Raw genomic sequence first — 25,868 nt, forward strand, 5'->3', positions numbered from 1 at the left:
TTCTTTTACATGTAGCTTTCCAGTTTTCCCAGCACCACTTATTGAAGAGGCTGTCTTTTCTCCACTCTATATTCTTGCCTCCTTTATCAAAGATAAGGTGACCACATGTGCATGGGTTTATCTCTGGGCTTTCTGTCCTGTTCCACTGATCTATATTTCTGTTTTTGTGCCAGTACCATACTGTCTTGATTACCGTAGCTTTGGAGTATAGTCTGAAGTCAGGGAGCCTGATTCCTGCAGCTCCTTTTTTCTTTCTGAAGGTTGCTTTGGCTATACAGCGTCTTTTGTGTTTCCATACAAATTGTGACATTTTTTGTTCTAGTTTGCGAAAAATGCCATTGGTAGTTTGGTAAGGATTCCATTGAAACTGTAGATTGCTTTGGGTAGTATAGTCATGTTCACAATGTTGATTCTTCCAATCAAAGAACATGGTATATCTCTCCATCTGTTTTTTTCATCTTTAATATCTTTCTTCAGTGTCTTATAGTTTTCTGCATACAGTTCTTTTCTCTCCTTAGGTAGGTTTATTCCTAGTTGTTTTAATTTTGTTGTTGCAATGGTAAATGGGAGTGTTTTCTTAATTTCACTTTCAGATTTTTCATCATTAGTGTATAGGAATGCCAGAGATTTCTGTGCATTAATTTTGTATCCTGCTACTTTACCAAATTCATTGATTAGCTCTAGTAGTTTTCTGGTAGCATTTTTAGGGTTCTCTGTGTATAGTATCATGTCATCTGCAAACAGTGACAGTTTTATTTCTTCTTTTCCAATTTGGATTCCTTTTATTTCTTTTTCTTCTCTGATTGCTGTGGCTAAAATTTCCAAAACTATGTTGAATAACAGTAGTGAGAGTGGGCAACCTTGTCTTGTTCCTGATCTTAGTGGAAATGGTTTCAGTTTTTCACCATTGAGGATGATGTTGGCTGTGGGTTTGTCATATATGGCCTTTATTATGTTGAGGAAAGTTCCCTCTATGCCTACTTTCTGGAGAATTTTGATCATAAATGCGTGTTGAATTTTGCCGAAAGCTTTCTCTGCATCTATTGAGATGATCATATGGTTTTTCTCCTTCAGTTTGTTAATATGCTGTATCACATTGATTGATTTGCGTATACTGAAGAATCCTTGCATTCCTGGGATAAACCCCACTTGATCATAGTGTATGATCCTTTTAATGTGTTGTTGGATTCTGTTTGCTACTATTTTGTTGAGGATTTTTGCATCTATGTTCATCAGTGATATTGGCCTGTAGTTTTCTTTCTTTGTGACATCTTTGTCTGGTTTTGGTATCAGGGTGATGGTGGCCTCGTAGAATGAGTTTGCGAGTGTTCCTCCCTCTGCTATGTTTTGGAAGAGTTTGAGAAGGATAGGTGTTAGCTCTTCTCTAAATGTTTGATAGAATTCGCCTGTGAAGCCATCTGGTCCTGGGCTTTTGTTTGTTGGAAGATTTTTTTTTTTTTAACATCTTTATTGGGGTATAATTGCCTTACAATGGTGTGTTAGTTTCTGCTTTATAACAAAGTGAATCAGTCATACATAAACATATGTTCCGATATGTCTTCCCTCTTGCGTCTCCCTCCCTCCCACCCTCCCTATCCCACCCCTCCAGGCTGTCACAAAGCACCGAGCCAATATCCTGTGCCATGCGGCTGCTTCCCACTAGCTATCTACCTTACTACGTTTGTTAGTGTGTATATGTCCATGACTCTCTCTCGCCCTGTCACAGCTCACCCTTCCCCCTCCCCATAACCTCAAGTCCGTTCTCTAGGAGGTCTGCGTCTTTATTCCTGCCTTACCCCTAGGTTCTTCATGACATTTTTTTTTCTTAAATTCCATCTATATGTGTTAGCATACGGTATTTGTCTTTTTCTTTCTGACTTACTTCACTCTGTATGACAGACTCTAGGTCTATCCACCTCATTACAAATAGCTCAATTTCATTTCTTTTTATGGCTGAGTAATATTCCAATTTATATATGTGCCACATCTTCTTTATCCATTCATCCGATGATGGGCACTTAGGTTGTTTCCATCTCCGGGCTATTGTAAATAGAGCTACAATGAACATTTTGGTACATGACTCTTTTTGAATTTTGGTTTTCTCAAGGTATATGCCCAGTAGTGGGATTGCTGGGTCATATGGTAGTTCTATTTGTAGTTTTTTAAGGAACCTCCATACTGTTCTCCATAGTGGCTGAACCAATTCACATTCCCACCAACAGTGCAAGAGGGTTTCCTTTTCTCCACACCCTCTCCAGCATTTATTGTTTCTAGATTTTTTGATGATGGCCATTCTGACTGGTGTGAGATGATATCTCATTGTAGTTTTGATTTGCATTTCTCTAATGATTAATGATGTTGAGCATTCTTTCATGTGTTTGTTGGCAGTCTGTATATCTTCTTTGGAGAAATGTCTATTTAGGTCTTCTGCCCATTTTTGGATTGGGTTGTTTGTTTTTTTGTTATTGAGCTGCATGAGCTGCTTGTAAATTTTGGAGATTAATCCTTTGGCGGTTGCTTCATTTGCAAATATTTTCTCCCATTCTGAGGGTTGTCTTTTGGTCTTGTTTATGGTTTCCTTTGCTGTGCAAAAGCTTTGAAGTTTCATTAGGTCCCATTTGTTTGTTTTTATTTGCATTTCTCTAGGAAGTGGGTAAAAAAGGATCTTGCTGTGATTTATGTCATAGAGTGTTCTGCCTATGTTTTCCTCTAAGAGTTTGATAGTTTCTGGCCTTACATTTAGGTCTTTAATCCATTTTGAGCTTATTTTTGTGTATGGTGTTAGGGAGTGATCTAATCTCATACTTTTACATGTAGCTTTCCAGTTTTCCCAGCACCACTTATTGAAGAGGCTGTCCTTTCTCCACTGTACATTCCTGCCACCTTTATCAAACATAAGGTGTCCATATGTCCGTGGGTTTATCTCTGAGCTTTCTATCCTGTTCCATTGATCTATCTTTCTGTTTTTGTGCCAGTATCATACCATCTTGATAACTGTAGCTTTGTAGTATAGTCTGAAGTCAGGGAGCCTGATTCCTCCAGTTCCTTTTTTCGTTCTCAAGATTGCTTTGGCTATTCGGGGTCTTTTGTGTTTCCATACAAATTGTGAAATTTTTTGTTCTGGTTCTGTGAAAAATGCCAGGGGTAGTTTGATAGGGATTGCATTGAATCTATAGATTGCTTTGGGTAGTAGAGTCATTTTCACAATGTTGATTCTTCCAATCAAAGAACATGGTATATCTCTCCATCTATTTGTATCATCTTTAATTTCTTTCATCAGTGTCTTATAATTTTCTGCATACAGGTCTTTTGTCTCCTTAGGTAGGTTTGTTCCTAGATATTTTATTCTTTTTGTTGCAATGGTAAATGGGAGTGTTTTCTTGATTTCACTTTCAGATTTTTCATCATTAGTTTATAGGAATGCCAGAGATTTCTGTGCATTAATTTTGTATCCTGCCACTTTACCAAATTCATTGATTAGCTCTAGTAGTTTTCTGGTAGCATCTTTAGGATTCTCTATGTGTAGGATCATGTCATCTGCAAACAGTGACAGCTTTACTTCTTCTTTTCCGATTTGGATTCCTTTTATTTCCTTTTCTTCTCTGATTGCTGTGGCTAAAACTTCCAAAACTATGTTGAATAAGAGTGGTGAGAGTGGGCAACCTTGTCTTATTCCTGATTAGTGGAAATGGTTTCAGTTTTTCACCATTGAGGATGATGTTTGCTGTGGGCTTGTCATATATGGCCTTTACTATGTTGAGGAAAGTTCCCTCTATGCCTACTTTCTGCAGGGTTTTTATCATAAATGGGTGTCGAATTTTGTCAAAAGCTTTCTCTGCATCTATTGAGATGATCATATGGTTTTTCTCCTTCAATTTGTTAATATGGTTTATCACATTGATAGATTTGCGTATATTGAAGAATCCTTGCATTCCTGGAATAAACCCCACTTGATCATGGTGTATGATCCACTTAATGTGCTGTTGGATTCTGTTTGCTACTATTTTGTTGAGGATTTTTGCATCTATGTTCATCAGTGATATTGGCCTGTAGTTTTCTTTCTTTGTGACATCCTTGTCTGGTTTTGGTATCAAGGTGATGGTGGCCTCGTAGAAGGAGTTTGGGAGTGTTCCTCCCTCTGCTATATTTTGGAAGAGTTTGAGAAGGATAGGTGTTAGCTCTTCTCTAAATGTTTGATAGAATTCGCCTGTGAAGCCATCTGGTCCTGGGCTTTTGCTTGTTGGAAGATTTTTAATCACAGTTTCAATTTCAGTGCTTGTGATTGGTCTGTTCATATTTTCTATTTCTTCCTGGTTCAGTCTCCGAAGGTTGTGCATTTCTAAGAATTTGTCCATTTCTTCCAGGTTGTCCATTTTATTGGCATAGAGTTACTTGTAGTAATCTCTCATGATCCTTTGTATTTCTGCATTGTCAGTTGTTACTTCTCTTTCATTTCTGATTCTATTGATTTGAGTCTTCTCCCTTCTTTTCTTGATGAGTCTGGCTAATGGTTTATCAATTTTGTTTATCTTCTCAAAGAACCAGCTTTTAGTTTTATTGATCTTTGCTGTCATTTCCTTCATTTCTTTTTCACTTATTTCTGATCTGATCTTTATGATTTCTTTCCTTCTGCTAACTTTGAGGTATTTTTGTTCTTCTTTCTCTAATTGCTTTAGGTGTAAGGTTAGGTTGTTTATTTGAGATGTTTCTTTTTTCTTAAGGTATGGTTGTATTGCTATAAACTTCCCTCTTAGAACTGCTTTTGCTGCATCTCATAGGTTTTGGGTCATCGTGTTTTCATTGTCATTTGTTTCTTGGTATTTTTTGATTTCCTCTTTGATTTCTTCAGTGATCTCTTGGTTATTAAGTAGTGTATTGTTTAGCCTCCATGTGTTTCTATTTTTTACAGATGTTTTCCTGTAATTGATATCTACTCTCATAGCATTGTGGTCCGAAAAGATACTTGATACGATTTCAGTTTTCTTAAATTTACCAACGCTTGATTTGTGACCCAAGGTATGATCTATCCTGGAAAATGTTCCATTAGCACTAGAGAAGAATGTGTATTCTGTTGGTTTGGGATGGAATGTCCTATAGATATCAATTAAGTCCATCTTGTTTAATGTATCATTTAAAGCTTGTGTTTCCTTATTTATTTTCATTCGTGATGTTCTGTCCATTGGTGAAAGTGGGGTGTTAAAGTCCCCTCCTATGATTGTGTTACTGTCGATTTCCCCTTTTATGACTTAGTATTTGCCTTATGTATTGAGGGGCTCCTGTGTTGGGTGCATAAAAATTTATAATTGTTATATGTTCGTCTTGGATCGATCCCTTGATCATTATGTAGTGTCTTTGTCTCTTATAATAATAGTCTTTGTTTTAAAGTCTATTTTGTCTGATATGAGAATTTCTACTCTAGTTTTCTTTTGATTTGCATTTGCATGGAATATCTTTTTCCATCCCCTCACTTTCAGTCTGTATGTGTCCCTAGGTTTTAAGTGGGTCTCTTGTAGACAGCATGTATATGGGTCTTGTTTTTGTATCCATTCAGTCAGTCTATGTCTTTTGGTTGGAGCATTTAATCCATTCACATTTAAGGCAATTATCGATATGTATGTTCCTATTACCATTTTCTTAATTGTTTTGGGTTTGTTATTGTAGGTGTTTTCCTTCTCTTGTGTTTCCTGCCTAGAGAAGTTCCTTTATCATTTGTTGTAAAGCTAGTTTGGTGGTGCTGAATTGTTAGCTTTTGCTTGTCTGTAAAGGTTTTAATTTCTCCATCAAATCTGAATGAGACCCTTGCTGGGTAGAGTAATCTTGGTTGTAGGTTTTTCTCCTTCATCACTTTAAGTATATCCTGCCACTCCCTTCTGGCTTGCAGAGTTTCTGCTTAAAGATCAGCTGTTAACCTTATGGGGATTCCCTTGTGTGTTATTTGTTGTTTTTCCCTTGCTGCTTTTAATATTTTTTCATTGTATTTAATTTTTGATAGTTTGATTAATATGTGTCTTGGCGTGTTTCTCCTTGGATTTATCCTTTATGGGACTCTCTGTGCTTCCTGGACTTGATTAACTATTTCCTTTCCCATATTAGGGAAGTTTTCAACTATAATCTCTTCAAATATTTTCTTAGTTCCTTTCTTTTTCTCTTCTTTTCTGGGACCCCTATAATTCGAATGTTAATGCATTTAATGTTGTCCCAGAGGTCTCTGAGACTGTCCTCAATTCTTTTTATTCTTTTTTCTTTATTCTGCTCTGCAGTAGTTATTTCCACTATTTTATCTTCCAGGTTACTGATCCGTTCTTCTGCCTCAGTTATTCTGCTATTGATCCCTTCTAGAGAATTTTTAATTTCATTTATTGTGTTGTTCATCACGTTTGTTTGCTCTTTAGTTCTTCTAGGTCCTTGTTAAACATTTCTTGTATTTTCTCCATTCTATTTCTAAGATCTTGAATCATCTTTACCATCATTATTCTGAATTCTTTTTCAGGTAGAATGTCTATTTCCTCTTCATTTGTTAGGTCTTCTGGGTTTTTGCCTTGCTCCTTCATCTGCTATGAGTTTCTCTGTCTTCTCATTTTGCTTAACTTACTGTTTGGGGTCTCATTTTTGCAGGCTGCAGTTTCTTAGTTCCCGTTGTTTTTGGTGTGTGTTCCCAGTGGCTAAGGTTGGTTCAGTGGGTTGTGTAGGCGTCCTGGTGGAGGGGACTAGTGCCTGTGTTCTGGTGGATGAGGCTGGATCTTGTCTTTCTACTGGGCAGGTCCACATCTGGTGGTGTGTTTTGGGGTGTCTGTGGCCTTATTATGGGTTTAGGCAGCCTTTGTGCTAATGGGTAGGGTTGTGTTCCTTTCTTGCTAGTTATTTGGCTTAGTGTGTCCAGCACTGTAGCTTGCTGGTCGTTGAGTGGAGCTGGGCCTTGGCGTTGAGATGGAGATCTCTGGGAGATTTTCTCCCTTTGATATTACGTGGAGCTGGGAGGTCTCTTGTGGACCGGTGTCCTGAACTTGGCTCTCCCACCTCAGAGGCACAGCCCTGACTCCTGTCTGGAGCACCAAGAGCCTGTCATGCACACAGCTCAGAATAAAAGGGAGAAAAGAAAGAAAGAAAGAAGAAGATAAAATAAAGTACAGTTATTAAAGTAAAAAATAGTTATTTTTAAGTAATATAAAAAGAAAAAAGAAAGAGAGAAAGAAGAGAGCAATCAAACCAAAAAACAAATCCACCAATGATAAGAAGTGCTAAAAACTGTACTAAAATAAAACAACAAAAAAAACGGACAGACAGAACCCTAGGACAAATGGTAAAAGCAAAGCTATACAGACAAAATCACACACAGAAGCATACACATACACACTCACAAAAAGAGAAAAAGGGGGCTTCCCTGGTGGCACAGTGGTTGGGGGTCCGCCTGCCAATGCAGGGAACGCGGGTTCGTGCCCATGTCCGGGAGGATCCCGCGTGCCGCAGGGAGGCTGGGCCCGTGAGCCATGGCCACTGAGCCTGCGCGTCTGGAGCCTCTGCTCCACAACGGGAGGGGCCACAGTGGTGAGAGGCCTGCGTACCGGAAAAAAAAAAAAAGAGAGAAAAAGGGGAAAAAATATATATATACCGTTGCTCCCAAAGTCCACCTCCTCCATTTGGGATGATTCGTTGTCTATTCAGGTATTCCGCAGAAGCAGGGTACATCAAATTGATTGTGGAGATATAATCCGCAGCTCCTGAGGCTGCTGGGAGAGATTTCCCTTTCTCTTCTTTGTTCTCACAGCTCCCAGGGGCTCAGCTTTGGATTTGGCCCCGCCTCTGCGTGTAGGTCGCTTGAGGGAGTCTGTTCTTCGCTCAGACAAGACAAGGTTAAAGTAACAGTTGATTAGGGGGCTCTGGCTCACTCAGGCCGGGGGCAGGGAGGGGTACTGAGTGCGGGGCGAGCCTGCGGGGGCAGAGGCCGGAGGGATGTTGCACCAGCCTGAGGCGCGCTGTGCGTTCTCCCGGGGCAGTTGTCCCTGGTTCCCGGGACCCTGGCAGTGGCGGGCTGCACAGGCTCTTCGGAAGGGGGGTGTGGGTAGTGACCTGTGCTCACACACAGGCTTCTTGGTGGTGGCAGCAGCAGCCTTAGCGTCTCATGTCTGTCTCTGGGGTCCACGCTGTTAGTCGCGGCTCGCACCTGTCTCTGGAGCTCTTTTAAGCGGCGCTCTTAATCCCCTCTCCTCGCGTACCAGGAAACAAAGAGGGAAGAAAAAGTCTCTTGCCTCTTCGGCAGGTCCAGACTTTTCCCCAGACTCCCTACCGGCTAGCTGTGGTGCACTAACCCCCTGTAGGCTGTGTTCACGCCGCCAACCCCAGTCCTCTCCCTGCCATCTGACCTCTGAACCCGAGCCTCAGCTCCCAGCCCCCGCGGAGCAGACAAGCCTCTCGGGCTGGTTGGCACGGATCCTCTGTGCGGGAATCTCTCCGCTTTGCCCTCCGCACCCCTGTGGCTGCGCTCTCCTCCACGGCTCCGAAGCTTCCCCCCTCCGCCACCCGCAGTCCCCGCCCGCGAAGGGGCTTCCTAGTGTGCGGAAACCTTTCCTCCTTCACAGCTCCCTCCCACTGGTGCAGGTCCCGTCCCTATTCTTTTGTCTCTGTTTTTTCTTTTTTCTTTTGCCCTACCCAGGTACGTGGGGGGTTTCTTGCCTTTTGGGAGGTCTGAGGTCTTCTGCCAGCGTTCAGTAGGTGTTCTGTAGGAGTTGCTCCACATGTAGATGTATTTCTGATGTATGTGTGGGGAGGAAGGTGATCTCCGCGTCTTACTCTTCTGCCATCTTAAAGCTCCTCTCCATACGTATTTGTTAATGTTAATGTTAGTTTAGATCTACTTTCAGGAGGAAGTACGCAGTAGGGAATCCAACTTTATTTTTTCTACTATGGCTATCCCTCTGTGCCAGCAAGAAAACCCCCCTTCTGATTTGAAATACCTCCACTATTATATACTAAAGAACCTATGTATTTGGGTCTATTCCTCACCTTTATAATCTATTCCATTGACCCATCTATTTATGCCCTAGTACCATGCTGTTTTTATTATTATAGCTTTATAATTTTAGAATTCATGTAGGTTAGGTTACCCCTTCATGACTTTTTTTTTTTTTTTTTTGCTATTTACTAGTTTATTTTTCATATGATCTTTAGAATCAGACTGTGTAGTCACCTCTACTCCCCTGCCCCTGACAATTTGGTATTTTTAGAGATCATGTTAAATTGATAGATTAATTTAGGGAGTATTGAAATTTTTGTGATGTTGCATTTTTGTACCCAAGAACTGATATGCCTTTCCTTTTAGTCAAGTCTTTTGTGTGCTTTCCTTCAGTACCATTTTCAAAAATATTTTTCATATAAATCTTATATACTTTTGTTATGTTTGCCACTATTCTAAATAAGATCTTTCTTTTGCTTTATCTTCTATCTAGTTGTTTTTTGTATATGAACGGTTTTGATTTCTTATATTAGTTTCACATCTAGCTCTTCCACTAAATTCTGAGTTTTTTGTCTGATTTTCTTAGGTTTTCTAGATAGCAGTCATATCATCTGCAAATGGTAATAATTTTACCTCCTACCTCCCAATTTTTTTTAACCTCATGTCTGTCTCTCTGACTTAATGGGAATGCTTTTAGTATTTTCCCGTTAAGCATTAAGTCCCTAATGTTTTTTTTCTTCATAAAGATCCTTTTCAATTCCCACGTGAAATATCAATAATTCTTGCCTCATTGTCTATGGTTAGTTATGGCAAACTTTTCCGTCATTCCTTGCAAAAATTAAAGAAGGAAAAGGCTCAGGCTAGAGAGGTCTTTGTTATATTGGACAAACGTCAGCCTCCTGGGGGCTTCCACTCGTTTCCTTCTGAAACAGCAGAAGAGGAGACCACTCTCATTTACATGGCAGCCCTTCAGACTTCTGAGGAGACAAGGGGTCTCCTTTGAATCATTTCTCTCTGCCTTACAACATTGGAGTTTAACAAATGTCCTTTGTCCTACCAATGAGCAAGCCGAAAGTCCTTTGAAGACCTGCTGGGTGCAGAGCTCTGTGATCAAACCCCACAGCATGCTTATGCCCTACCAGCAATCAGCTAATTTGCTCTGTCAGGGTTCCTAGATGCTTCCTTGTCCTCACATTCCCGGAACCTCCACATATAAAGCCTTCCCTTTCCATTGCACTACGATACTTGTAGGGAGGATCCCACACTTAGGACCCAAAGTGAGACCCTTTGAGTCAAATTTCTTATTGCCTTTTGAATTTTATTACTGGCTCTAGACTTCTAACATCGTCAGGTTAGTCACATTATTGATAAGGCTGAAATCTCTTCTTACCTAAGCATCAACAACTTGCTGTGGTTCCATTTGCTGTCTAATCACTTACTTCAGTTTGGATATTCTGTGAATTTGAATTCTACTCCAAACTATGCAAAACTTACTATAACTCATGTGGTTTCAGTTGCAATTATGACAAGTTTTTGGTTTTGAAGTAAAAAATATAATCTATGGAAGAGTGCCACTCTTCAGATTTCAAATTCCAAAATTTTTGAAGCTTTCATTTGGCTAAACAGCAGGGACAGCTGACATGAAGGCTTTTATGACATTCAAGTGAGGTCAGACAATAAACAGACGTGGAAATGAACCATTCGTAGCTGAGCTTTTTTGCTTTGTTCTTGGTGCTTGAGCATAAGACAGCAACTTATAAACAATAAAGCCCTACCATATTTCATATTACTTTCATCTTCATGCCTGGTGCTTTTATAGAGTCAGCGAGGGCATTAGGCATAGTTGTCACGTCTGCATGACATGTTCGCGCACTGAAAGCAGATCTTATCCCATATATTGGCTTCTGTACCATGTAAACTTTTATTCTTTAAATGACTAATAAGACTTAGCATACAATTGACTATATATATGGAATTTCCTCCTTGACAGACTGCATAAAATTTAAGAGCAAAACTTACCCAAAAAACAGCATCCTTGGCATTTAACACCTGCATTATCACAAAATGAAACCCATATGTTCTATCCAGTTTCTAGAGATGAAATTTCCTCACCTCTCCTTGTCACTTACACCTCAAGCAGGGACAGGGCCTGGGCACATGATACGTGATCAATAAGTATTTATTTGATGAGTGGATGAAGTCTGAAATTCAGTTCAGATCTGAGTGTGCTTATTGAGACAATAAGCTTGTTATAATTAATGTACATTGAAAACATCTCTTCAGTCATCAATGCAAATAAGATCAGAAATACATCTACCCCAGAATAACAATCTAGGTATTAGTTGGGAATTGCATTCTCAGTCATAGGACCTGGTTTTTTTGTTAATAAATTGAAGCATTATTAGTTGTCAGTGGACGTGTGGCTCAATCCATGCATTCTCCATGCATCTAAAGATAGTACTCTGTGAGGACCTGCTCAGGTGGTAGGTTCTGAAATAACAACCAATAAGGTTTGGGGAGTTTGTACTGACCTTTACCAGATGCAGGCACTAAATAGCAAATATACAAATAGACCCAGGCTTCTCCCCTCCCTGCCCCTTCCTGCTGAGGAACACACTGTGAGTTTTCTGTGCTTTTAGACATGGGGCTTTGATGGGGGAGGGATTGTTACTCTGTACAGATTTTCTGCTTCTAAAAAGTCTAAGTTCATCTGTTTTTTGGGTCAGTGATACTTTTTCCTTCTCCTGGTTCTCCATGGTATTCTCTAAGGTAGGTACTGAGAATGAAGTAAGTCAACAGAAGTAGAAATAACCTGAAAACAAAAATCAGTCTGAGAATGAACAGTGGCCACTCTTTGATTCTAATGATTTCGTGGTACCTTCATTAATAATAAAACAAACACAAAGAAAATAAAAAACAAACAAAGGGAACAAACAGATAAAAAAACCCCGCATCTCCCTCTGAGAATGAACTTGAAGGCTATTGTACTATTGTTTTCAATGACTAGTATCCAATGCACATCTAACAGGAACAGGATTCTGATTCTTTAGTACTCAGATTAGGACTTCTTTTATTAGCAAGGAGCCTAACTTGTAACTCTCTCCAATGCCTCTCCAAATGGAGGCTAAAAGAAAGAGCACTTGTATACTTTACTTGTATAAATGCTCTAGGACGCGATATCAAGCAGATAAAAGAGAATGGAAAAGAGGCACAAAAATTATTCCAGCTCATTGGCAAGTTCAGAGCTCCATCTTCAAATCCAACAGGTCCATTTGTGCTTAAATGGTTGGGCTGTTACAGTGTTCTTGCCAAGCCTGCTGCCGTTTAGATACCACAACCAGCACTTTTCTTTTAATGTAAATGGGAGGTTTAGGAACAGCAGCTTTGGGGATTGTATTTGGCAGTTAGAATTCTCTTTTCTCTCCAGGATTAAGTTTGCTCTAAAGGGTATTGTCTTCTTTAGAGATCTTCAGTTTCTATAAGTTGGCTGGCTTTGGCATGATGACCATGTACAAAATCAACACTCACCTTAAGTTTTCCACTATTCAGGATCTGTTAATGAGATGGTGTCTTTTGCATTACAGGTTGGTTTAATATCATCTTAATCCACAAGTGCCCTCTCAGCCAAAATTTGATAGAGAAAACAACATATCCTTGGGGACTCAATAACCACAAAATTAGTCTATTTTCTGAATTAAAAAAAAAAAAGTTTGGTTGGCTCTATTCCAAAGAGCATTCTGGAAGTCACAATATTGGACAAAAGTTGATCAAGGTAGAAATGATTTGATAAAGTAAATTTAGTGGACAATGGCCATTTTATAAAATCTGGCTTGCTAACTCGGTGGTCATAAAAAGGGAAAAATAAGTGATTTGTTGTGAATAAAAGATGTTCATTCACTACAGGATTGAAATATGATGAGTTGTTTAGCATATAGGGTTATATTTAAAATTATTATTTTCCCTTCATATTTAGATCTTTCTCTGGAATTAAAGGACTCCAACTGAAAGTTAACCTCCAACCCAATGACAATTACTTTTTCTACGTGAAAGCCATCAGTGCAGTTGGGACAAGTGAACAGAGTGAAGCTGCCCTCATTTCCACCAGAGGTACCTTCTCCTTTGCACACAGAGAACTATTTCCAAGCATTCCCATTCCTTCCCTTCCACCACCCAGAGAAGACATCCTAGAGGGCCACTTCTTCACGCCCCCAACCTGCTGGCAGGGCTAGGTTTTTGGCATGAGGACCCAAGATTGGCCAAAGGTCAAGGTGTTTCTTTTGTTTTTCTGGTTTAAGACATTCTCAACTTCGGCCACCCATTAGCAATCAGTCCAGGTGCTTAAGAAAATACTGATGTGGGGAGCCCACTCCTGGAGAGCCTGGTCTAATTTACCTGGATATGGGCTCTGACAAGTGTTTTAAATCTCCTCAGATGATCCTTGTTTGGTTCACAATGTGCTATCGTTTGTGGGTATGTTTTGAGTGTGTGTGTGTTGGGGGAAGAGTGGGATGAGGATATTCTTATTTTATTACACTGTGAACTCTATGAACAAGCTTCTAGTCTTATTCTTCTGTTTATTTTCCATGCCTAGCACATGGTTTGTGCCCATTAATGTTTGTTGAATGAATGAATGAGTGAGCAGCTCAAAAAAGTGATGAAACTGTTCAAGGGCATTTTGGGGAAAATACCCTTGATGGTGCCAACAAAAAAAAGCTTGGCTGTTCTCAATTATTGTGAAAAGAAATGAGGAGTGGAAGAGTGATCATTTTATTATCTTATGCTAGACCCAAAGATGGCAAGATTGAGGGTGGCACATTACGTGATTTGCTTAACCAGCAAAAACTTGTGCACGCACCTTGGGTGTGATGTGGTTAGGGCCAGCCTGATGTTTATAAAGAGAGGGCATGAGGGCTGTCTGTCCAGAAGTGTGTTCCCTGCAGTCCCAAATGGTGCCTGTACTGTCCACTGTTAGAACCACTCCTGGAGGTTAGATAGACCATTGCATCTTCAAACTTTAATGTGCGCGTGAATCTCCCAAGGAGCTTGTTAAAATACCGATTGTGGTTCAGGAGGTCTGGGGCAGGCCCGAGATTCTGCATTTCTAACTAGTTTCCAGGTGAGGTAGGTAGGTGCTGCTGGTGCAGGGAGCATACTTTGCATAATAGAGTGAGCGCTAGTACAGGAGAAGCACACCGGGTGAGGTGACCAGCCACTGATGTTCACTAGTCCTTATCACGGATGAAATTTTGCTGTGGATCTGAAAACACTGAGCAGAGGATTTTGATGTTAGAAGCAAGGGAGACTACGATCTGAAATGCGGGGCTTGGCCCAGGGATAGCGCTCGACATTGCAGTAATGTTATAATCCTATTTTCTAACTATAATAGGAACGAGATTTCTCCTGCTGAGGGAAACGGCTCATCCCGCTCTGCAGATTTCCTCAGATGGAACAGAGATCAGCTTCGCTGAGAGGAGACGGCTGACAGAGTAAGTAGAAGAAGAAAGCACGAGATGCCTCCGCAGGAGAGTCTTCTGAGGGTGTCACCTCAGTGTGGCCTCACCTGAGCACATTCTTGGTGTAGTGCACGTGCCTGGTATGTGTGACATTGAGCATAAATTGGTACGCGCACATACAGTTCAGTTATGGTTCGTTACTAGGGGGAAAGTGACAGAGATCATTCAAACTTGGAGCAAGTGTCAGTATTTTTATTGGAAATATAAGCACAGATGGTTTTGTTTAACACATAGGCTGTTCTAAGGCATTATCTCTGGTTCAATGAAAAAAGAGCCTGGGTTAATTCTTCTATTATTTCAACAGCAAACCAGATTTTGAATCTATCCACTTGAAAAGGAATAGAGGAGAATGACATTTTGTTGAGTTTCTGGTTCTGGCCACATGCAGGACTTTCAGGATCTTGCCCTCCCCCCCCCCCCCCACCACCACATCCCCCAGAAGCTCCCACAAAAGGAAGCAGCAAAGTAAAGAAATCCAAAAGCTGAGGGCACGGTGGGGAGATTGCTCTGCAATTTGCCTGCACTCTCTCGTGGTTATTTTGAGGGTCAAAATGGTCAAATGGGAGAAAGTACGTGAAAAGCATGTGAAACACACTGCTGTTGGCACTGATGCGCCCAGGGTGCTCTCACAGTATAGCCCTGAGCCCACCAACGGCGACTTGTGCTGTTTTCCTCTCAGTCTGCTATTCATCTGTCTGTGGCTCAGCTCAGGTGTTACCTGCTCCTGGAAATGACCAAGCCTTTTCTGGGCCCTGGCACCCTTGATCTTATCCGCAAAAAGGTCTGAGCACTTGTGGAGTCGTTGGTCAGATGCTCTATTTTGACTAGTCCTCAAGCAACAGCCTCTTCTTCCGCATCTTTAATCTCCGGAATCTAGCCTGGGACCCAGAACACTGGAGGTGCTAAGCATGTACAAATGAGTGAATTCAGGGGAAAAAAAGATTTAAGAAATAGATTGGGCTTTTCTGTCTCTTTTGGATTTCTCAAAAAAATCAAAGAGAAAAGAAATAGATTGGAGGTTGGTAAGAGTTCATAGATAATAACTAATGTATTTGATAGAATTTTACTTATTTATTATTAACCTGAAAATTAACTCATAAATATCAGGCAGCTGGGCTTTGCTCCAGAGAGCAAGGGCCCATCAGTAGCCCCCTCTCTGAAATGAGGTTGTTGGGTAAAGACACGAGAAAATGAAGTACATTCCTTTGCATTAATCACTTTCTCATCTGTTAAGGGGGAGAGGGAGAGGGTGCTGACTGAATATTAATGCTGCTTAAATTAAAAATGCTTCCTTGCTGTCTCAGCCATTTCAAAGCAAAATTGAGCAATTCATGCAAACAAGGTCACCCATCCGCAGTGGAAAGTGCTTTGGTTCACTTCACCGTGTCTGTTACAAAAATAGCTGAGGTGAGACAAAAAGAGACCTTTCGACAACCTCTCAGGTGTACCTGCTACCATCTAAAGAGGCCAGAGTCCCAAAGACTGTTGACCACAAGCCTCTGAGGAGCACAAGCATTACACCTGGTTCATCCAGGTGGAACTCCGCTCTGCTCTGGCCTCCCCAGACAGCTTGCTCTTCAGGAGCAGCACCGTTTTCGGTCTCTGTGCCCAGGAAAGGCAGCAGACACTGGAACCCATTGTGAGAGAAGGTTTTAGAGACTCCTTTTTGTGTATGTGCAAGTTTTGGAAGAAAACTTTGCAAGTCATGCTCTCTTGGAATTCTCCACCTGCCTCCCTTATATTTCCTCACTCTCTTTGAAAGCAGAGATTGTGCCATTTCTTTTTATCCTGCCATTATTCTAATTTCCAGTTTCCCAGTCCCTCCAAGAGACGCTATGTGTAATACATGTGTGTTGAGTGTGGCAGTAGAAATGTGTTAAATGCATGTTGAGGGTTTGGGGAATTCTGTGGCCATCAGGTCACGTCGGGGGCACAATGAACAATGAATGTCTTTAGTCAAACTCCAGCAGTTTCCGAGGATAGAATCCTGCTTAAACTGTGTACACATTTACGAATGTTGGTGTTTATGAGACAAAGCCTGGCAATTCCTGATCAACTTTGCCTGCAGAATCCCATCAGTGCTGGGTGAGGAGCTGCCTGCCTGTGGCCAGCACTACTGGGAAACCACTGTCACAGACTGCCCAGCGTACCGACTGGGCATCTGCTCCAGCTCGGCGGTGCAGGCTGGCGCCCTGGGACAAGGAGAGACCGCGTGGTACATGCACTGCTCTGAGCCGCAGAGGTAAGCCGGAGCCTGCCCCTCCCCACTTAATCAAAGTGTCATGCGTTGATGTCTAGGCAGAGGGCTCTGAGGGACCTAATAAATAACCTCTCACTTCCCTGCCCAAGTTCTGAGTCAGCTGAGAAAGAAAACAGAAGACTCAGGTATTTGGAGATTCAACTACTACTCTGATTACTGAGGAAGCCGGTTTTAGAGAATGTGGTTCCTATGTGAAAGCAAGAATGTTTCTTATATCGAACCCTATTAATAGACAGACTTGTCCCCACGCAGAGCCTTGGCCAGGGCAGCTTCCCATCCTGTGGGGCAGAGTAGGTTCCTGGAGAAGCATGTGCATCTCCTCAGGAAACTCGTCAGGAAGAGTTAGGGAAACACATGCATGGCCAGTTTTTCCTTCAAAACTCACCCCAGGGTGGGGAGAGACCACAAGGGTAAGGCCGAAAGGGCTCCCTCCACAGAGGAGTCAACAGGACTGAGGAAGAAGTAGGTCCCCAGTACCACCCCCCTACCCCACCGCCGTTGGTCTATATTAAGGGTTGGCAAACTATAGCCCAATAGGCCAAATATGACCCGCTTCCTTTTTTGTAAATGTGGTTTTATTGGAACACAGTCAAGCTCATTTGTTTACGTATTGCCTACGGCTGCCTTTGTGCTACAATGGCAGAGACGACTAGTTGTAATAGAGATTGAATGGCCCCAAAGCCTAAGATATTTACTCTCTGGCCCTTTACAGACAAAGCTGACTAACCTCTGGTCTTATTAGTGTTACCGACCTGGGTTCTTGGACTCTTTAATCAATAGAAATTGATAAGAGGCCAGACGAGGAATGCAAGCAAGGCTTTATTGGGACTCCTGCCGCAGCAGGAGAGAGCGAGAACAAGTAATAGGTACCCACGCTCGCTCCGTGAGGGGGGGTGAGCTGGTCCGTCATATGGGCTGAGGGTAGGGGAGGATTGCTGGGTCAGGCGGGAGGCGTGGCTTAGGTGGTCCGCCCACCCCCTTGGCGGTGTCGCGGGCACGGATCATGCGCAGTACCCTGCTTTTGCTCCCGGCACCTCAGAAGTGGCAGTTGGGTTTTGGCCTTTTTGTATCTTGTTGTTCATACTTTGCCCCAACTGGATATGCATGCAGTTATTTTTAGTCCTTTATAGTTTCTTTGTATTTTGTTGCTCAAGAAGACATTTGTCCAGGTGCAAGTGCTGCAGTAAAGGGTCCCAGGTCCCAGCCTGTCTCATTAGTATTGTTTAATCGCTTGATGTGAAAAAGCTGTTAACCTGCGTTAGCTAAGGCGAGCATGTTATGAACTGAATATGTGCACAAGATAGTCTAATAAAAGAGCATGAGACTGGAGCCAGGAACCTGATTTTAGTCCTGGCTCCCTTCTCGACTAGCCTCGTATTGACTACTCCCCAGAAGTTGGCTAATCTAATGAGCGTATCTGATGTGCTCATCTGTCTTGTCAGGGGACAGTGATGCCTGGTCTGCTACATTTTGGGGTTGTGAGGATCACATGAAGTCAGGTACAAGGAAGAGCTTTGAAATCATAAAGAATCAAATGTGAAGAATTATTCAAATGTAATGCTTAAAAAGGAAGCAGTGCTCGCAAGTTCCCAGAAAAAGGCCCACAGATTGGGATTTTGCATATTTCTGGCTGCACATCTCTCCCTGCATCCTACTTGACAGAGTTTGATTCTCTGACATGGTTCATAAGGACACCATCTCCAAGAGCTATTTAAAGTCACATTCCATCAAGGCAGAGCCATGATGATTAATTGATATTCAGCCTCCTCCTAGAGCTGAAAGATCATTCAAACCCAGAGTTTATAATCGGTAGACTTAGAGCTGGAACTAGGTATTGATTTCATGAAAATTTCCTTAGACACTTGAACCCTTAAGAACCCAAACCAAAGACGAGAGTCCAATACAGAGTTCTAGACTCGAGAAAACAGAACTGTTCATTTCATTCAGCAGGTTCAACAACTTTGGTCTTTGGCTCTTGTGGGCCCAGGGTAGGTTCTGTAGATTTTGGGAGGAGGAGTGTGCTGTGTGTGGTCACAGCACAGAGAGGTCAGGTCTTAAATGCCTCATTTCATGTTCCAAATTAGAGCACCCTGGCCTTCAGGTTACTGAGAGTACTGCTATAGCAGACCCTCCTGTGTTTTTCCATTTTTCTCGCTTCATGATTTAAACCAAGCGGTATTACTCTTTTTTTTTTTTTTTTTTTTGCGGTACGCGGGCCTCTCACTGTTGTGGCCTCTCCCGTTGCGGAGCACAGGCTCCGGACGCGCAGGCTCAGCGGCCATGGCTCACGGGCCCAGCTGCTCCGCGGCATGTGGGATCTTCCCGGACCGGGGCACGAACCCGTGTCCCCTGCATCGGCAGGCAGACTCCCAACCACTGCGCCACCAGGGAAGCCCCAAGCGGTATTACTCTTGATTCTACTTGCATCAGGCTTTAAGATGTCACAACTGGCTAGGAGAAATGAAGAGATTCTAAGGAGAAAGAATCAACGGTATTTCATCCTGTCTGTTCCTAACTTAACTTCTCTAGCTCAAGGCTTTGTTTCCTTTACTAGTTTCATCCACAGCCAACATGCCTGTGTTCTTCTTCCAGTCTCCACCCACTCCAAGCCATTCTGTGTGTCACAGCTGACAAATATTTCTCAAACATCATTTGCATCACGTCCCTTCCTTTTCTGCTCAAAAATCTACAAACATCTACAGTGGTGTCGACACTCAGGTGGGACCACAGTGAAGGGGGAAGCCAGGAAGAATGTGACCAGGCTGGAGTATGAGGAGGCCTGAGGGGAGTGGCCACCAGGGTGGGGAGGAGTCTGGCTGGGCTCATTCTGGGCCATCAGTGAGATTCACAAGGGTGGTCCACCCAGGTGGGAAACCTCGCCAAGGTAGTTCCAGGGTCATGCAGGCGTCAAGAATCAGGCTTCTGGATGACCTTTGTTTGAACAGGGACCAGCAGTCCAAAGGATAGGGAGGGAGTCAGGCCGCGGCAGATAGGCTTGGTTTCAGGCCGGAGTGCAGGTTGGAGAAGGAAGTGATGTGCTCAGTAGGAAATGGAGGCAGAAACAAGACAGGGCGAATTCCAGGCCCTGTAGAACTGGTGGGTCCAAGGCTTCAAGGAATGTCTTTCCCTCCTTGACCTCCATGGTAGCGATTAGCTCAGGGACTGACCAGGGCTGGGCCTGTGGGCACCGGGGACCTTCTAAGCAGGGTAGGGAGATGGCTTATATGGGCATTCAGAACCCTCTAGACCAGTGCTGCGCAATCACACATTCTGCAAAAATAGAAAAGTGGTGTCATATGTGGCTCTTGAGAACTTGAAATGTGGTTAATAGGACTGACGAACTGAATTTTGAATTTTACTTAATTTTACTTAATTTTAATTTAAGTGGCCACATGTGCCTGGTGGCCACTCTATTGGACAGGGCAGGTCTAGGGCCTGGCCTCTGACTTACCTATCCGGGTAATATCCTTAAAGTCATTCACATGTTCCCTCCTAACCCCTCAATCAGATGGTGATGTTCTCCATGACATACAGGTTTATTCTGCCACCTCATCACTGCTTCTGCTGCCCCGATGGCTTGGATCGCCGTCTCCCTTTTTTCCCCATCCGGTTCTGACCATTCTTCTTTGGCTGAATGTGAGCCCATCTGCTCCCCAAGCCCCTTCTGTAAGAGCCCCAGCCTGTTCTCCATCTGTTCTCCAAGGGTGAAGTTGGGCAGCCCAACAACAGCCCACTGCTGTTCTCCGTCATTGCCACCTGCAGCCTCTGTGTGCTTTACAGGTTCTAAAACTTCATAATGTTCTGCCGTATTTCACATTAGCAAGGCACTGAAGAGGTCCTTTATCATTGTGGAAGTCTCGCTTACCTTCCATCCCTGTGAACCTCTGCCCTTTCACATGAGCGTCATTCAGCGAGGAAATTGCTAACTTGCCATTTCCTAAATATTCCTGCACTCAAGCTTCTGGGCCTTTAAGAGAGATGTCACAGGTCTTCAAGGTCCTTGTCCTTCTCAGCCACACCAGAGTCACCCAGTTTCTCCGGCCCCAGTCTTCCCAGTGTCACTCCCACCCTCAGACCTATCATATCCACAGATCTGTCCCTCATCTCTTTTCTTCTCTTCCATCTCTCATTTCTTCTATTCTTCTGTTTTCAGGGCTCCACCCTCTGTTTCTAAGATTGCCAGGAGAAAACTCCCACCTTGTGTTACTTTTTTGCATAGAGCAATTTAACTTCTTCTGTTCAGCAATTTCTCCTTGCCAGCCTGGCCTTGAACCTTTCCTTTCACAACTAAACCAGGTCCATTAAATGTGTAAGGAAACGCTTTACCAATCTGTGCTCTAAACTGGAGTCTCACTCAGCCCCAGCCCATGTTTAAGTCATCAACAATTTTCATTCCTGCTTAGTAGAGTATGGGGTCCCTGGGGGCAAGGACAGTATGCTATGGTCTGCATATCCCCCAGAGGTGCAGAGGTCTAGCAAAGTACAGGACACACAGATATGCCCAATGACTACATGTTGAACTGAATTTGTTTGAATTGAAGAAAGAAATCAAAGGCACCCCCCCTTGGCTGTAAGGGTGAGAAGATGAAAAGGAAAGTTGATTTGGGGCAGTGGGAGTGTACAAAAGATGAAGTTGGGCAAAAATAATGAAATATTTCTTAAACTTCATAAAGGTCCTTATGTAAGTTACTTACAAAATTTTTAAATGGTAAAATTAATACACTTTATGGAAGGCAAGCCCGCGGTACTTTTTAAAGTACATGGCAGCCTCAAAGGAGTTTTATTCAAAAGAATGACACACCATGAATGCAGTAGTTAAAACACGTGGGCAGCTGGGAAAGAATTAAAATGTTGAGAAAAATCACAAGGGAGGCATATGTTGGTTATTCTGGGACTGCCTCCTAATGTAGAAGGAGCAAAATTATTAAAAATACTCGTCTGTTGGGAAGAGCTATGCATGTTAGCATCTAGGAGGGATCTGGTTAAAGTATTTGGGACAATGTTATTGCAACTCATTGTGAATTGAGGTGAACAACTGCACAATCGGTTATCTCCAAGTGATTTTCTTTATCATGGTCCTTCAAGATTTCCAAAGTTTTCAATTCCCATTCCATTCCATTTCAGATACACATTTTTCTACAGTGGCATTGTGAGCGATGTCCACGTGACAGAGCGTCCCGCCAGAGTGGGCATCCTACTGGACTACACCACCCAAAGGCTCCTGTTTATAAACTCTGAGACTGGACAGTTGCTCTTCATCATCAGGCACAGGTTTAATGAGGGCGTCCACCCTGCCTTTGCTCTGGAGAAACCCGGAAAATGCACTTTGCACCTGGGAATAGAGCCCCCAGATTCTGCAAGGCACAAGTGATCGTTGGCTTTTAGAGTTTGCAAGAACAAAATTCAAATTTGGGGGGTCTGTTGTTCTTTCCTGTGGGTGCTAGACAGTATTCAAAACATCTCCTGCACATGAGCACTAGTAATAGCTCCATGAACAGGGATCAGCACGCGAGCAAAACCACCAAGAAAACTGTGACTTTCCAGAGCGTCACGTGAGTAAAAAGGATGGAAAAAGCAATCTCCGCCTTTTGGTTTATATACGTTTGAGTTCTTCCCTAAGTGAAAAGGATTGATATCTGACTTGGGAATCAAAATAGTGAAATGGACTCCCATCTGTTTCACTGGTAAGAGAAATCCTCAGATAGACAGGTCTGAGTGAAGGGAAGGTTGTACTGGTGACACATCTCCTCCAACAAGAAACACTGGCCTTTTCCACAAGAAAAATGTCATCTCACTTCACTAAAGGATGTGGAGTCCTAATCAGCAGAGAAAGTGTTTTAACCATTCAAAGCTGATAACGAACTCTTCTGTAATCATTATATACTGTAGAACACGAGTCTCTTTTCCCTGTAATTTTAAATGTAGAAAAGTGCTAGATATTAGAAATTTCCATTTTGTTAAATAAATGGTTAGAGTCTGTAAAACAAAACGTGTGATGTGAACTTACTGCATGTGACGTGAGTCTGGCATCTCTGGACGGGACAAACTGTGAATAAAAAGCCATCACACTGCAGTGGGTTGTGCTACCGCTCATTTTCATGTGAGAATTTTACACGTATATGTTTTAAAATCGAAACATTTTCAGCCTATAGTTACAGACAACTACCAGAAACTGAGAATCTCTTTTTGCTAAAAATAAAATGGTGGGTCATTTTTAGATATTGTATTGAAATCTCTCAAAATCTTCCTAAAATATGTGTGCAGAGTTGATAAATCTAGAATGCATGTTGAGATGATTGCTCTTGTTCTCCATAATATAAACACTTTGATCATACTTACAGATTTTTTTTTTAACATTACCAATTCAGTTGTTTTCTTATGTCGAGAGACAATGTTCTACTTTTGGCATATATCCTGAAGTCCATTGTTTAAGAGCTAGCATACCCAATCTGGATCTGTAACTGCATTAACAGAGCACCTTCAAAGCCTTCATCATCCTGCTTTGAAATTGGAGCAGCTGCTGGGAAGAAGGGTACTTCGTGAAACAGGAGGAATAACTTGTTGCTTTATGGGAAACACTATCTTCAGTTTTTTCAAGCCTTAAAAGTGTTAATGAGGTTCTGACTGACCAGCACCCCACGGTCATTGTTACTTTTTTTGGTGGGAATGTAGTGTAATTCAAAACAATAACAACAGTAGCAGCAACCACATGGAATTTAGAATTTGACTCAGTTGGGGTTCCTCCAAAAGTAGATCTTGAGGTAAAGATTTAGCCTGGGTTCTTTACATAGGAGGTGTCCGAGGAAGCACGTGTGAGGAAGTGGGGAAAGTGAGACAGGAAGGGGCAAGAGCGGATGAAGGACATGTTTTATGGGTGGGTTATTACACTGTGAACATCTGGGGCTCTCATGCTGGGGGCATCCCCAGAAACCACTCAGAACATGCCAGAGGCTGAAATGTAAGTGCTTCTCTCCAACCCCAGTTGGTTGAGCATTGCCCCAGGGGACCCTAGGGGACATTAAATTCCCTTTCCCTACCTTTCCAGGTTGTGTTCCTTGCAAGCTCCTGTGGTCACAAGAAAACCCTCAAAGAGCACAAGAAACATAGGTGCCTGACACAGTTGACAGAGGGCTGACAACCCTCTAATACAGCTGCTGGTGCACTCAGGTGAGCTGGGGCGAATGGGACAGGACGCCAGCAACGCCCATCAAGTTGGAAGCAGCTCTGGTATCGAGGAGGAAGCCGTGTAGTAATGGGAAGAACTAGGTTCAAATCGTGATTCAGCCCTTACAGGTCAGCACGTTATGCAACTCAGATGCTTTAGTGATGCCTTTTTCTCAGGATAATTGTAAACATGAGATTAAAGAAGCATGTGAAATGGCACAGCATTTTTAGCTTATAAAACATCCTGACAGGGGATGCTGGAGACCCTCTGTGGCCAACCCTCCACTGCATCCCCAGTAAGTGGCCTCCTGTCTCTGACTCCGTAGCAAGTGGATGGTGGCAGGGAGGACAGTGGGGTCAGGAGATCATGTTTTAGCTGCCTTTGTTGACTGATAGGCGAGTTCCTGGTTGGTTCCTAGGGGATTATTCCAGTGCAGACAAGTAGAGTGAAGTTAATGCTATTTCCTCATGTCCTCCTCCTTGGTCCTTCTTCTCTGAGTTCCATTCCCTTCTTGTCCTTCCTCTTCTCACTACAGATCCTCAGAGAAAAGAAAGGAAGTTAGCAAATTTTGGTCAAAATTTCTCTTCTGGAAATCTGTTGATGGTTGATAACATGTAGAGCCCACGCATTATCTCTTTTAATCCCCATCAGAACCTTGCACAATAAAAATTGCCATTTTATAGATGAGGAAACCAGTCTCAGAGCAGTTAACTGACTTGTACATAGTCACAGCCGGCAGGTGGCAGAGCCTGGATTTAGATATAGCTCCAATCCTGAGCTAAGAGAATAAAATGGTTATATTTTGTTTCATTTTTAATCACAGATCATTTTTTCTACATATACGTGGTGTGTGAAAATTACGTGTGTGTATACATACTCTCTCACACACATACCACACATACACATCTGAATATACATGTATGCACACATACATTCATTCATATATACACATTCTCTTCCCTCCTGAACTGACTTCCTTCCCAAGCCTCTGTTTTGTTGTCAATGCTGTCATAGTCCTGGCAGACATGGGATACCTTGATTCTTTCTTCAATACCAATGACGTTATTTAGGATTCAGAAGCATGTATAATATTCTATTTGTGGAAAAAAGACATGAAACCCCAGTGTTGCCCCTATCAGGTACAGGGACAAAATAAAAGAGCGTGTGGGAAAAAGAAAAAAAATGAGGACGAACACTGTGGTCCTTCTCTATCTGTTTGCACACATACCTGGCAACTCTGGCTGGATGCATTCTTTTTCAAAGTTAGAAATATTTTTCTGTTGGAGCAAACCAGACCACGTGCCTGTTGTTTTTCTGGACGTGCTTCCCTAACATCCAACAGAACTAAGTATTGTACTTCATCACACCCACTTACAAAACTGTGTGCTTTCAGCACCAAACACTAACACTCTCCCATCAGAAGCACCCTTCAGGCCGCAGAATGGCTTGTGTCTGAAGTCCCTTCTCACCCTTGCTGTGTTAATTACCCATTAATCATCTCTGAAGGAACTCACAGGACTGAAGCAGTTTATACTCATGGAAGAGCTTTATCACAGGCAAAGGATATGGTCCAGGCACGCAGAGGCAGGATCGGCACTGAAAGGACCCTCCTATGTCAAGTGCAGTTTTCCTTGTCTGCCACTGCTGGTATGCACAACATGCATGTGTCTCCAAGCCTCAAGCCACCAATAGGGTGTGTGTGAAGCACCTCGATAGCAGGAAGCCGAAGTTTTGTTTCACGGAGGTTGGTGGGGCGCCCTCATACTGAGCTGGCCGCATACTTTCCAGCTGTGCAACTAGCCCTACGTGTTGCAGCTCGCCTCCCTGACCCCTACAGCCTCCACCAAAGCCAGTGCCCAAGATAAATCCAATAATAACCACTGAAAGATGCTGACATTCTGATACATGCTGCTCCGAAACAACTGATGGATCCATGGTTACAGAATGTCACTTGTTTTTAGTTAATAGAGTCCATGGCAT

General features: G+C 42.6%; 1 protein-coding gene and 1 long non-coding RNA gene across 3 annotated transcripts in view; both read left to right on the top strand.

Annotated features, from left to right (window-relative positions):
• Window positions 1-22,796, top strand: part of CMYA5 (cardiomyopathy associated 5) — a 107,548-nt gene extending 84,752 nt beyond the window's left edge. Inside the window, exons 10-14 of one of the 2 annotated variants that reach the window (XM_067731108.1) lie at window positions 12,924-13,057; window positions 14,337-14,436; window positions 16,532-16,705; window positions 18,166-18,222; window positions 21,848-21,984. In XM_067731108.1, coding sequence (XP_067587209.1) covers window positions 12,924-13,057; window positions 14,337-14,436; window positions 16,532-16,705; window positions 18,166-18,175 — 418 coding nt within the window. In that variant the 3' untranslated portion in view covers window positions 18,176-18,222; window positions 21,848-21,984. Of the gene's footprint in view, window positions 1-12,923; window positions 13,058-14,336; window positions 14,437-16,531; window positions 16,706-18,165; window positions 18,223-21,847 lie in introns of both variants that reach the window. The other variant, XM_067731107.1, reaches the window with a different exon arrangement.
• A 905-nt stretch (window positions 22,797-23,701) lies between these two features.
• The window catches only part of LOC137221441 (uncharacterized), a 36,882-nt gene continuing 34,715 nt past the window's right edge, over window positions 23,702-25,868 (top strand). Inside the window, exon 1 of the long non-coding RNA XR_010942004.1 lies at window positions 23,702-23,890. This is a non-coding gene — a long non-coding RNA (uncharacterized lncRNA). The remainder of the gene's footprint in view (window positions 23,891-25,868) is intronic.

The sequence above is a fragment of the Pseudorca crassidens genome, chromosome 3, assembly GCF_039906515.1.
Source record: "Pseudorca crassidens isolate mPseCra1 chromosome 3, mPseCra1.hap1, whole genome shotgun sequence".
Taxonomy (NCBI): Eukaryota; Metazoa; Chordata; class Mammalia; order Artiodactyla; family Delphinidae; genus Pseudorca; species Pseudorca crassidens.